Raw genomic sequence first — 14,742 nt, forward strand, 5'->3', positions numbered from 1 at the left:
CAAGTCCTTCTCGGCAGGGCTGCTCTCAATTCCTTCATCCCCCCGCCTGTAGTGATACTGGGGCTTGATTCCCCGGGTCTTTCTTTTTTCCCTTTTGAAAAATGGGGGTTATGTTTCCCCTTTCCCAGTCAGTGGGAACTCCACCGGGCTGCCACGACTTCTCAAATACGATGGATAGTGGCTTAGCAACTTCACCCGCCAGTTTCTTCAGGACCCACAGATGGATCTCATCGGGTCCCATGGACTTGTGCACCTTCAGGTGCCTTAGATGGTCTCAAACCTGGTGTTCTCCCACAGTGAGTGGCTCTTCATTCTCCCAGCCCCTGCCTTTGCTTTCTGTGGCTTGGGCAGTGAGGCTTGAGCGCTTGCGAGTGAAGACTGAGGCAAAAAAGTCATTGAGTACCTCCACCTTCTCCATATCCCAGGTAACCAGGTCTCCCGTTTCATATACTTATCTTACTTGCAAATTTCTAGTCATACACAGTAAGTCGATGCAAACACCTGTGGGTTTTTTTTGGCTGTAGTGGTTTTAAAGCAAGACTATAACAAAGTATATCTAAAACGCAATTATCAAGGTATATGAGCAAAGGCAGTTAGAGAGAACTAAGCAGTTCTAAAAGGAAGGGTTCTCACATGCGCTAAAAAGCAATTAAAAAGAAGGACGAAGATGATAAGAATAAATAGTTTTTACAGTGCTAGGAGCTACAGGAGCTTCACAAAAATCTGCACTGCTTAATATGTTCATAATAATCCAAATAAAAGGACAGTTTAAAAAGTGACAAAGAATGCTGACAGTACAATGTTATTTGAGGTAGAGGGACGGGGTTGAACGTGAAGAATACAAAAGGATTATTCTGGATCTTATGATACTTAATAACTGGACTGTCATTTAGAAGATTAATTCCAATGTATATTGAAATAACCAAATATACAGGGGGAAAAACAATCCAAAGCTTTATTTATGCAGTGAATGGCTCCAAGCTGACCGTTACCACTCAGAAATGAGATCTTGGAATTACAATAGGTGATAGCATGAAAACACTGGCTTGATACACTGCAGTGGTCAGAAAATCAAACAGAATGATTCTCTAGGATTTGTCAAAAACAAAGCAGAACAATAATACAGGAAACCTCATTATGCCTGTCTCTGAACTATGCATCTGGATTACCTGCACATTTCTGGTCATTCATCTCAAAAACAATACAGTAACCTTGAAAACATTCAAATAAAGATGACAAGCTTGATAAAGGATGTAAGTATTGCGGAAGGACAGACTAAAGCTAAAGATGGCTCTGAAAAAGAGATCACGGAGTAGGAGTATGACAGAAGTTTACAATATCATGAGAGGAAAGGGGTAGATTGTTCCTGTTCTCTTCCAGAACAAGAGCTTAAGAGCCATAAAATGAAATTAAGAAGTAGCAGGTTCACATAATATGGAGTTATTCTCTGGAATTCGTTGACCAAAAATTCTGTGGACAACATGTACTTGTACATACTGAAACTGACTGGACAAATTCACGAAAGTAAAAAAGCTCTAAGGCTATTATAAACTACTCCTAAGGCTATTATAAACAAATACTACTTCTGACTCAAAACATTTCTGAGCTGAAAATTATGGGAGGCTGAGAGATCATTCTGAGGAAACAGCATTGCGCGATCATCCTGTTCTTGTTCTCCTCCCTAGACTTTTCCCTGTTGGCTAAGGTAAGAGAGAAGAAAGTTGGTTAAGTCAATCTTTGGTCTGACCTAATACAGTTAAGCATTTTGCTAGTATAATCTATACCAGAAAGTGAACACCTTAAAGACAGTAACACTTAAAAGAGCTATTTGATTCCTGTTCCAAAAATAATATCACACCATAAAATTTCTCTCTCAAACTCACAGAAGAATTTGAAGTGGATGAATATAAGATTTGTAACAGGACACACTGAAAATTGTATTGAAAATGTATATATGTAGGCAAATATGCAGACACACATTTATAAACACAAACATGCATTTCATCAGAATCATTTACTAGAAAAGCAGCATTTCATCTCTTTCACTTAGACATGCTGATGTCTTATTTCTGAACAATGGGATAGAGAAGACCAGCCAAACAAGAATTTATTTCTCTTTTTGAGCTATGGAAGGCAGAATCTTTGAAAAATTGTAATACTTTATTGAAAAGGGAGATTTAGTATATATATTTTTCCTGTTACTGTGCTGAAGTACATATAGATGTACAACATTTACATAGTTTAAGCAGGAATAATCTCAATTTAGTAATGATGCACAATATATTATAAACAGAAACATGTTTAAAGGAAAGGGAGTGGCTTTAATCATCAAGGGATCCTTTCAGAAGAAAGATGAAGCTGCTTCAGAACTAAGGAGGAGCCTGACAAAGGAGGCTAAAACTTCATATTAGAAAGGTTATTTCAGTATCTATTAAGGAATAAATTTATGAAAAGTAACAGGGAAAAAAGAGAGGAATATTAATGACCTTGAAAAGGAATTCAAGAAATCCAGAGATTCTGTCATGTTGAGAAAACACAGGGATTAGAATAATCTGCAGAAGACACTGCAATGTGTTTACATTTGAAATACCTCACTGCTATTAGGACTCACTATGATTTTGGTTTTCAGAAAAACCTACAAGAAGTAACGGTCATAGTTTGATTACGCAGATGCAAATTTTTAAAAAACTTTAAAAAAAATCCACACCACACCATTGATATCTTATTTGGATCAGTTATGCTTTCTAAAGGAAAAAAAGCTTCAAATAAGTCAAACATGGACTGAAATACAATAGAGACAACAAAAATGTCATCAACCAATGAAATTCTGAATTTTCCATTTTAAATTGCTATGATCAATATAAAAAAATTAAATGTACAATTAGTAGTTGCAATCTCACAAGTAACTGCATCAGACCATTTTATGTCAAAAGTTGAGGCTGATAATATAAGAACACCATAACCTCAGCAGGAGATTTGTTCCCCCAGTAACAAACGATTAAAGGTGAAGTTGGTAAAAGTAATGAAAAGATTTAACTAGGCAATATATTAACAAAATATATAAAGAGGTAATTTATCACCCTGAATAGCTAAAAGCTCCATGAAAAGCAATACAACAGCTATCTGTGTTAGTAAGTTAATGTATCTTAAAGGTTATAATAATAAAGAATTTCCTTTAGAAAACAAAAGCAAACACAAAACAAATGAAATAAATATATTCATGAAAATTTTCTGCATGGCAATTTAAATCACTGACTACATCACTGTACTCAGTGGTTTCATCAAAAGATTTCAGTATTTTTCCTAGAGTACTGAATGTGGAAACGCTTTTGGGAAGATGAATCGGTGTGTTCCCAAGGAGGATTCATGATGGATTTGGGGCACTGTATAAATTAACTGGCAAGGAGAGGAACATACATTGAAAGTGCTGGCAAGTTTTTGGGGGGACTGGGGAGGAGTATTTTGTGAAAGGAACATATTTTTAGAAACTGGACCTTAAAAATGAGGACACAGCTATGCAATGATCTGAGTGAGCCTAGACACAATGTATAACAGCATTTCCAAAGGATGAAAGGTTTGTACAGAATGACTTACGTGAGCTGTAAACTTTCTGCTGTTAGATTATTCCACATGATCTCATTAGCTTGAAGGTTTTCATTTTCTTCTAGTAAAGACGTATCAAACTCTATTTCTTGTTCAACAACTTCCGAAGACCTAATTTAATAAATAAATATTGTATTTTCAAAATTAACATGTATCTTTGAGAGATCATAAAGCAAATCATTATGTTTTGAATTATTTTAATTACTAGAATAGTTAAAATTACATATTAAATAAAAGGTAGCAATTGGATACATATTCTTTTTCCTTTGAATTAAGAACATCGTCTTAAAATCATACCAGATAACAAAATGGCATACAATTCTTTGAATCAAGATCACAGCATTACCAAGGTTCTCAAGGCGTATCAATGTGAATGGGTCCACCTTTAGCTGATCCTGCTATAAACCTGCATGTGACAATTATCAATTCGCACATAACAACAAAAAATATAATGCAAGAAGTCTTAGGACTATTTCTGCATATACTAATACAGAGTAACAGTTCAATAAATGGCAAATATAGTTTATTTTTAAAGTAAAAAACTTTCTTGCATTATCTGCCTACTCTGTAGTCTCAGGCATTGCTCAGGCTGCAATAACTGCAGAGTACACAGAGGTACCTAGAGTTCACTTTAAACTAGAAATTGGACAATAAGAGAAATAAAGCAGAGAAACTTAGTTTAGCTCAGAATGCAAACTGCATCCAAATACACAGTAAATTAGCTCACACTGAATCTGGACTGTCATGTATAGTCTGCTTTCAGTACCAAAGTTATGGCTCTTCACATGTAATAATGGTAACTAGAATTTTGTTTTTCTAGAGCCAGCCAAAGAGATGGATGGTTAAAGAAACAGTCAGGTTAAAAACCTGACTTTCAGCCAGCTTTCTGTACATGCAAGTAGAGCAATTTTCAAACTAGGATAAAGCTTTACAAGTAACAACGTAAAAGCAACCAAACAGAAACAAATTCAATTCTGATCACTTAAGCAGCGTTGCAGTTTAGTGCAGGGTTTTCTCAAGAAGAAACATGAACAGGCACACCAAGATGAAAATGTGTACCTGTGAGTATCTATGAAGTCGTCATACTCAGAGTTAGGGTCTATCTGTTCAACCGAGGTCTGGATCTCTTTATGGACATTCACAATCTCTTCTGTTACAAGACTGGTGATCTGGCTGTACTCATCCAAGATTCCTTTTCTAGAGAGGAAAAAAAATTCTAGTGTATAACATGGCACTGAAGGTACAGATGGCATTGAAGATGCTTCAAACTTTCAATTTGCTGTTTCTACAAACTCTTGTGCAACTGGCTAAAAAGGGAAGAAATAAGACAATATATTACTCAAAGCAATAACAGATCAACTGTGGCCTTTTCTTTACAGATTGGCTATAACTGAGAAGTCTCTAAGACCATGCTCCTTGTATTGATTTCAGCGCATCTACATACAGGGTAGCTAAACTAAAAACTGTAATGATTACAAGGAAAAGGAATGTATACAGCTCATTGATGACACTCTTCTTCACAAAGGACTTATCATGCTTGTTATAACCTACACTAAAGCTTTTCATGTTCTGACTGACAAAATAAACATATTCTGGCATAAGGCAAAACGAGTCACAAAATAGTGTGCATTTCCTTTAAAAACTGGTTTTCTTTATTGTTTTAACTATCTTCTTCCATATATTTATTTTATAATTTGGTCATTCAGACAAAAATAAGCACAAATGACAAGTTAGCATTTATTTGCAAGAAGAAACAAAATCAAGCAAGAAGTTCCTGTAAGAAAGTACAAGCCACCCAGCTTTGTCTTTACCTGCTTCCAAGGGTGGGAAAAACCAAGTGAATAGGGAATGGTAAAAGAATAGGTGATATTGTGCCACTACTCTTAATAGCATCCAGTGACACATCCTCAGAACACCCTCCTATTCTCTTTAACTTCTAGCTTTCCATAAATGAACCCTCATAATCATTTCCTATTTCATTTTTATCTTTGACAAACTTGCTAGCTTGCCAGGCTCTGAAGCATGGTGAGCTTTCTTAAAATACTGATGAATTTTGGCCAGGCCAGAGGAACGTCCAGAGAAAAAAGTCTCAATAGATTTTTCCTAGACAAGATCTCAAGTTATGTTCACTCTGTAAAAAAAGTTATGTGATTGGATTTTTCCAATACTTTTTCCGAGGAGAAAATAGACAAGAGAAGGCATTAAATCTTGCCTTGCCTGTGAACAACATGCGTGAAAAAGTTCCAGAAAATCATTCAGAGTGTGATGAAAAGATAGGCGAATATCAACCATAGTAATGCCATATTGAAGAGAAAGGGAATCTATGTCAATTACCAAAAAAAAAAAAAAAAAAATCATTAGCAATGTTAATCTACACTTCAAGTTTACCAAACTAATTAATCTGCAAAATCAGGATTAGTAAGGAAATATGTTTCACACAGGTGGCCACACCAAGCTCTACACCTGAAATCACCACCTCTTTTTGTACACCAAATATACTAGAAAGCAGTAATTTTCCAATACATTCAGATCTCACAAAAAATGTCTATGTAGTGACAAAAATATTTTTTTACAGGTTTTTACTCCAGACATAGCAAAGGTGAGTGGGTTCAACAGGTTCTTGTTCCATCATAAAACTCTTCAGTGAATTATCATATCTCACAATTCTGAAAAATCACCTTAATTACAGCACACAAATTTAACTGTAGCCTTCTGCTGTGATTTTACATGCAAAATTAAGATTAAAAGGACTGTACAGAGACTATTACAAAGGTCTATTTTATTTCAATACCTGCACAAGAATCAAAGGAATTAATATGATACTGCATGGGGTAGTTAATGGTGTCTGCACCGTGTAAGCATGTAAAGCGTCAAATCCCCAAGTCTCCCTCACTTCCTGTGTGCTGAAGTCAAGACGAATGTAGACTTCAGAGAAGGTAAGAAAATGAGTTACAGAAGAGTGCCTCACATCTAAATTAATGATACCCACAAAAAAAAAATAACTGCCCTTTCTTTTAGGCTAAGTGATTTAAATTACACCCCAGAAAAAGACCTATGGAACAGACTCCCTAAGCAACTCCCATTCTTCAGGAAAGACAAAGAGGCAGCATGGTGGTTACAAACCAGAAAAGATGGTTTAAAGTCCTCATTGTCTGTTCTCCAAGATCATCAGTTTGCACATCTTCTGTAATGATGTAAAAAATGATCTTTCAGGAAAAAGGTAATTGTATTTTTAAGGGTGGATTCCTTACAGTGAGATCAGGTTTATATGATCTGTAACTTCTCCCACACATATGATTAACCATGCATCTCCCTGGCTCTCCTGCACAATGACCTTCAAGACAATTGGCCAGTTTAAACTAAACTTGGTGCTAGTGGAATTTCATAAAAATAAGACTACCAGAGAGGCAACAGACTTGTTGTAGTATACCAGCTGATGGACAAAGCATGAGCTCAGCTATAAATACTGCAGTAAATCTGTAAGGTTTTAAAGTTTTATGAGAAGACGGTGTCTTGCTAGAACGTTTAAGTAACCACTCAAAACTACTGTCTGCATTATTTGGACAGACTTTTCTATGCACAATTATTGTCAACTGAAAGATGAAAAAAAAATTTTTTATCCATTGATATACAATTAATTAATCACAGTTTATTATTTTCAAATAATCCTATAAATTAATTAGAATACTACACATATAAAATTCCGCAAGTTAAAAATATTTAAGAATACATCTTACAGGGCTTTAATCATTTCTTCTTGCATCTTCTGTAGTGAATCAAGTAACAGAGGAAGTGTAGTATCATAATACTGGTGCTGATGTAACTGTGCTCCTTTCAGTGCCAACACATACTGATTATGCAACATATGAAGCTTCATAGTGGCTTTATCACACCGATCTTTGGCTTTCTCAGTCTCCTTTCCTAAGAGAAAACAAAAAAAGAAAAATGCACGTGGTGTTTTAAAAGTATACAAACTTGTAGATGACATAAATCTAGTAGATTTATTATAAGTTTGCACCTTTTTCTACAGTAGTCTTTTCAATGTACTTCTCTGAAGAAGGTAAAATCTGACTGTTTTCAGGTCATTAGTAAGACCAAACGTCTTGGTTTTCTAATTAAAAGACTAAGTAAGAAAAACAGCTATATTTTCTTTGAGCGGAAATGTGAGAATTCCTTATCTAAAAGTATATGAAAACCACTATCTACACAGGTATAAAAATAATGTAACTGTGAAGAATAAAGAACAAAACTCACACAAATTACTATCACAAAGCTAATCTTTTATTTGCCTCAGAGCAAATAAACATTTTTTAATGAAGAAAGTAAAAGATGTCCTACTAGGTCAGATCCACGATTCATTAAAAATCTGTCATTTATTGTGAGCAAAAATCCTATTGCTACTTATCATCCCAATAAAGCAATGGTGCAGTCTACATAGGAGTAGCTGAACTCTCACACCATTACTCCTATGCAAAATGGGCAGCTTCTCTACGTCACCTTAACATTTCCCTATCACTGTCGGTATCCTGATCAGGAAGTTGGCTCTACAGTCTCAGCTTTACACTATTAAAGACAAGAATTCCTCAAGTTCATGCTGACAAGACCAGTTCAGTGCTGAACCTGAGAGCTACAAAGTACTTCAAAAGGTCACCTATTCTATTCTTTGCCACAGTAATTGCAAAACTATGTGGCATATGTTTTTATGGTTTTCCTAAGATCTGCAATGACAAATAACTTTGCAACTTCCTAGTACCATTCAGGTCTAGTGCTATGCTAGCTGAAAGCATTCCCCCGCCTCCCTGTCCCTCCACTCTCCAATGTAAATCTTTATTGCTTTAATTTAAACCCTTACCTACTTCATATGTGCCACAGGTATGAAAAACAGATTCTACCATCTTCTGCAATCCATCTTTTATATATTAGATTACATACTCTCCCCTTCTGCCCAATCTTCTAAACTTCATACTAAGGGACCTACAGGTCTTCCCTTGTAAGTCCTCTCGTCTTTTTGTAGTTGACTGGTTCACAACCCTACACAAGTGCAACTTCAGTCAAGGCTCAAAGCCAAAGAATAACTTTACATTCTAGATACTTCCAGCTCATAAAAAAATAAAATTAAAAAGAAAAAAGTATGTCTTTTTTGAATACCATACAAGCATGGCACCACTGATTACTTTTGCTTTGGCATCTGGTCCTGCCAAGTAGCGCTATTTTTTGAGACTCACCTCTCAATTTATCAAATTATTTTTAACTCTACAGTTGCCCTCCAGTGCACTTTCAATCCCTTCAAGGCATAGTGATGCCTGGGAATTTAATAAACAAGCTCTGAAACAAAGTAATGAAACACTGAAAGACCACGCAAACCTAATCTCAACATATATCCTGTGATGTCCCATAGGATACATTATTCTGACTGGACCCCATTAACAACCATTCTCCAAGCAGCTTTATGCACACAGTTTTGCAGCTCTACTAGAATATTTTCAATTTGATCATGCATTGCCCTTGTCATAAAAGGATATGAGATTATTTTGGCATGATTCCTTACGGAGACACATAAGCTCTTACTCCTATCCTTGTTATAGTCTCGGTATTTATGAATTGTTCCATTATTTTCTCAGGAACTAAAAGCATTTTAAATGAACCCTATATCTGCAATTATCAAGTGCAGATTCACACTTACTTGTGCAGTTAAACATACACTAACTAAACCAAACTCATTCAGACTGCTACATTTCTTATAATCTTAAAATAATTTAAGTAATAAAAAAGATTTTTTATTTTTCTACTTTTCTACCACCTATTGCAAAGTAGTTGAGAAGAAAGAAAAAGGAAGCATTCATAGCTAACAGAGGCTTGAAAGCAGACCTTGAAAAGCTGAAATTGTGTCATATGAGGAATACATGAAGGATTGTGAACTCCAATAAATTAAAATACAGAAACACATTAAGGCACGTCAAAAAAAAGTTGAGGGAAAAATTCGCAAAACAGTATCAAATCCTCTTTCATATACATTGGAGTCAGCAAGCTTGTCAGAAAATGTAAAGGACAGTCACTATATAAAAGGAGCTGGTAGGAAAAAAGAATGACTTTTTTTGCATCCGTGTTCACTGTGAAAGACCTTCAGAGATTTCCAGGCCAAAATTCCTCTTTATGAAAGAGTCAATGAATCTCTCTCTCCTGAGGCGTCAGAAGAATAGGCTACAGAATAAATTAAATAAGAAGAAATTATGAGGACTGGATGGTGTTTAGCTTTGGAACTTTAAAGGAACTTGAGAAAGTTTTAGCTGAAATATTATGATTAGTTTTTACAGGAGGAAGTAGGCCCCAGGAATATCACTTGGGTCCTGATACATGAGGTGATGATGATGATGATGAAGATGCTGTCTGAAGGAAGCAAATAGGGGAACCAAATGTGAAGAACGGGAAAAAAAACTTGACGTACTGATTAAATTACAAAATGGTAAATTACAGTGTGAGTATTTATAGAGATGCATATGGGGAAAAAACTACTCAAGCTTAGTAATCTGTTGTAAGCTTACTGAATGCACTCAGGAATGAGATCTTGGGGTTAGTACAGAAAGATCAACGGAAACTTTAACTCAGTGTTCAGCAGCCATCGGACAAGATGTTATTTAGCAAAGGACTAGATGGCGTTATTATGCTGCTGATTAAAACCATAAAACAGTATGTAGTTCTTTCACCTCAAAGAGGACATATTTGAAATGAAACAGGTTTAGAGAAGGGCATCAAGCATCAGAAAGGTAGGAAACACACGGAATCCAGAAGGAATGACTAAATGAGGACTCCTGAAGCACCAGGAGACTGAGGAGCAACATGTGAGAGGGGACACACAGTTAACAGACCTTCTCAACCTCTTTCAATGTAACAACTGTAAGGCATTATATGGAAATAGTATGTACCTTGTTAAAAACAAAAGACATCCTTCTTCAACTAGCATGTAGCTAACCTATGCAATCTTTTGGTCACAGTTACTGTAAGCATGAAAAACTACGCAGTTTAATAGTGAATGGACATGTTTACACAAAAAAAGTCCTGAAGAGCTACTAAGAACTAAGAGAGACAGCACTTCTGACTCAGGAACTCCCTAGGTAACAAATTACCATGAAGTTGAGACAGCTGTCTATCTGTTTGTCCTGACATATGGTATCAAAGAGCTACCTTGCCACTGTCAGCTACATTTTAAATACAGAGTAATAAAAATTACTTCAAAAGGATATTATGTCTGTCATTTAATTGAAAACAATCTAACTGCTGCCCTAATTTTATATGTGGAAGGAACAGACTCTTACACTATAGTTTAGCTAAATGAACAAAGTTACTCTGCACAACAAATAAAAAACATATCTCCAGAGTTGTCACCAGACAAGTATTTTTCATTTAGGTATGAATGAAATGATCCACTTTAAAAATTTCTGTAAAACTGTTTTGGAGAGACAACAATCTCAACTCTAAAACTTTTGCCAGAGATAACAGGTTTTGTGTTTGGCAAACAATCAAAACATGTTTCATGGGGAGACTGTAATTTTTTTATTTCCCCAAAACATAAAAACATTGCACTATTTATTTCTAAATTAAATATAGATAATTTGGAGGGGGGAAAAAAAAAATCCAACACATCACGCCCAGAATGACATCACAGAAGTTAGATACCACCAAACATACGCATGTCTGACACCAGTGTACCAATATAATGGGATGGTACGTAATCCCATTTTCACATCTGCCTTGAGGACTAAATTCTTTCTCTATATACATTATTCCTCAACAGAACACCTCAACTAATTTCAGAATAAATCAAAGTATCATACACACTCAGTTTCTAAATACACTAGGCTACAGCATCAACCTGGTCATCTGCAGACCAAGACATACACACTACAAGGTCTTTCTGGAGAATGAGAGACACGTGAACATGGGGAAGTAATGGAAGGTGACTGAAGAGGGTTTGGAAGGGAAGAGGTCAAGTAGTAGTTACAGTACAGGAACTGGATGAAAGAGGAGAGGACGAGGCTGGAAGTCAGAGCTGGAAGCACCAAGTTTTGCTTGCCCTGGCCCGTTCCCTTGGGAGATACACTGGCCAGGGAAACAGGAAGAGGGAGACAAGGTGGTAGAGAAGGAGAAATGCTGGATTATTTCTTGGGTTTATTGGATATTTGGCCACTCCCACTCAAGCATGCCCTAGATTACATAATCCAAAATTATCTCCATATGTCACAGTTTAAGAGCTTCAACTCTTAAACAACTTGTCCACATGCGTGTCTTTAAAACACGTCCCCTATCAGCTTTCAGCTCACCAAAAGTCAGCATACGTCAAATTATACCGTGTACCATCAGTACAGGCTTCTGACCTATGAACAACAACAAACAGTCTTCAACAGTTAAACTAAACTAAAAATGATCACAACCACATAACTATAGACTTACCAATACTATCTCTCTTTCAGAAAGCTCATTAATGGCTAAACTATCCCATTTTCCCATCTGCCCTCAGGCCTAAATTCCTTTGCTGTAGAATATTCCTCAGCAGAACACCTCAACCAATTGCAAAATAAATCAAATTATCATATACATTCAATATTTAAATACAGTCTTTGGACCTATAATTAATACAAGAAACACAGCTACAGTATTATTTCCATATTGTAATTTATTTTTTAAAGCAGCAAAATGCAGTGAGGCAAAGTACACAGTTGTTCTACATGTCAATTAACATAGAGGAAAACATCCAATTTTCTTTATCTGTATAACGAATTTCATAAACAGATCTAATTATAATTCTACTGCCATCAGTTGTTGACAAAACTGTTTAATGTTTATGGAAACTGACTGTGTATACAATATGTCATGCCATAAACAGTATTATGAAGCTTGCAAAATTCAATTATGAAAATTTGACATTTGCAAACAAAAGGCTGGCATTTTTTTTTAAACATTCTAGAGAGTCAAGTATTTCAGTTTCTGCTAAAAACTCTTTTAAGATTTTACTACATACAATACAACAGAGCCATCCAGATAAAAATATTCTAGGGTATTTTCTATTAAAAAGGCAGATTTACTATTCCAAAGTTCTTACAATCGTAAGAGTCTCTTGTAGCCTCATATTCACCTAGAATGGAAGAACAGGAACTGGATGGGACACCCAACTGAGAAAAATTTCAGCTTATAATGTTCACTTCATCTTTTTTTCAATAAGCATCAATGTACAGTGCAAATGTCTCAAAGAAACTGACTCTCAGAAAATAAATATTGCAAATACAGAAAATTTTCATACATATTTTGGATTAAAAAGAAATAATTATACTGAAAACCTCAAGTTTTTACCCCCTTACAACTTTTTCCGGTTGGTCAAAAATTGTAAGTCAGGGCTCATATTCCCTTATATATTCACTACAGTTAGTTATCACTGCTTTCAACAAAATTTAACACTTGTGAGGTCTTCAAATTTGCATTATAGATTTTGACGTTTTATTCAAACAGCAAAATTCTGACTCTGTGGAACACAGCGTAAAACACCCACTAATTCACATAGGACAGGGATCCACCTCCTGAAGGTTACCTGTAGTGTGACATCTAAGACTCAAGTCAAGACTTGGTACAAGCTTAGCTGTTCAGATTTGAAATCCAGCTTCATGATAGCATGGGTTAAACTAATGACTGAGGCTTACATCTACTGTTGTTGTTTCTGCAACAGAAAATTCCAGTTAAGCTGCTTTAGTTACAGCCCTTCAGCTAAATCTTATGGGCAAGTAAAAGCCCAAAAGACAAAATTATTTTCTTAAAGATCTATTCTTTTCAAAGAGAAATGGCATACAGTGAAAATCTCAAGTCTGACTAACATGAAATACAAAGCTTTCTCCTCAAAATCAAAAGTTCAAACAGAAACATTTTGGATTGGTTAACTACAGGAAGATATCATGAAGAATTCCAAAACTGAATACAGTAAGAAATTATTTCTTTATGTTTACATTGTAGATCAGCTGCTAGCAAAAAAGCTCAACACTATACTATACTATGGATACACATTACCATAAGCCCTGAACTTCTGCTTCATCGCAAATTTAACAAATCAGCCCTTCAGCTCGGACAAAACCCTATACCAATGACATCCCACTCTACAGAAAGATTATTTTTTTTCCTCTCAGTGTTGCTTTGCAACAATGGCAAGAAAAACTGTCTAGAAGACCTCCTGGAAGTATCAGTTATTAAGCTATTTGTTCTTAAGTTTGCTTTGTTTTTATTTGATTTGTTTCTTTGGGACCTTTGAAGACAGAAAAGGAGAAAAAAAATTAAAGAATAAAAACTTGAGAAGACACAGAAAGCTAAAAACTTGTCAACATGTGCTCTCTCAAATTTTTGTCTTTAAGTGTTTGCTCTTAAAAGACAGTAAATACCATAATTGCTTTTTGAGGAGGCATAATTGAAATACTAAATAGTTTGTGAAAACAACACAAATCCATCAGAGTTAGGCACATTTTGGAATATCTACAATCAGAAGGAATTTCTTGTCCGGTTTTCATAAATCTCAGAAACAGTCTTTCTGGAGTCAAATGTTATGGTATTCCAAGAAGGACTCCCCCTGGCCTCTCAGTCTTGGGAACTTTAGTGATACCAATAGGTATGACCTTCAGCCATTCAGAAGTGATGACAAAGTGTTCATAGAAGAGGGAATGGAGATCATTGTAAAGGCTTAGCTCACAACAGATGAATTAACTTTCTGGATTTATAGCTCCTGGCATTGAAACATGACCTTTGGCTTCAGTGCACAGTGAATGCTGTCCCATGAAGAAACACTAATGAAGATAACATCCATCTGACAAAGGAGAATATAATGTTTTATTACAGAAGTCCAGTTTTTGACAATGGATTTAATTTAGTTTCAAAAGCAGGCAGAGACACACCTGACATGACAATAGAGGGTTATACATCCCCAATAGAAACACAGTGAGAAGCCTTAAATATGCTAGAACAGTGGAAACAGAAAAGCAGCAGAATTACAGGACAAATAAAATGAAGATTAGAAGGGCAATCTGACGATCTACATATAAATAACAGGGGGGAAGAAAATCTTTATACATAAAGAAAACTATGACTAACAATCCCAGAGAAACTTGGAGG

The 14,742-nt window shown here is 35.6% G+C and overlaps 1 protein-coding gene across 1 annotated transcript in view; it reads right to left on the minus strand.

Moving 5' to 3' along the window:
* Window positions 1–14,742, minus strand: part of FER (fer (fps/fes related) tyrosine kinase) — a 173,492-nt gene that overhangs the window by 136,201 nt on the left and 22,549 nt on the right. The window contains exons 5-7 of the mRNA XM_009328711.1: window positions 7,341–7,524; window positions 4,663–4,800; window positions 3,595–3,714 (exon numbers count right to left, since the gene is read on the minus strand). Of these exons, the coding sequence (XP_009326986.1) occupies window positions 3,595–3,714; window positions 4,663–4,800; window positions 7,341–7,524 (442 nt within the window). The remainder of the gene's footprint in view (window positions 1–3,594; window positions 3,715–4,662; window positions 4,801–7,340; window positions 7,525–14,742) is intronic.

Source organism: Pygoscelis adeliae, unplaced genomic scaffold (assembly GCF_000699105.1).
Source record: "Pygoscelis adeliae isolate BGI_AS28 unplaced genomic scaffold, ASM69910v1 Scaffold16, whole genome shotgun sequence".
Lineage (NCBI taxonomy): Eukaryota > Metazoa > Chordata > Aves > Sphenisciformes > Spheniscidae > Pygoscelis > Pygoscelis adeliae.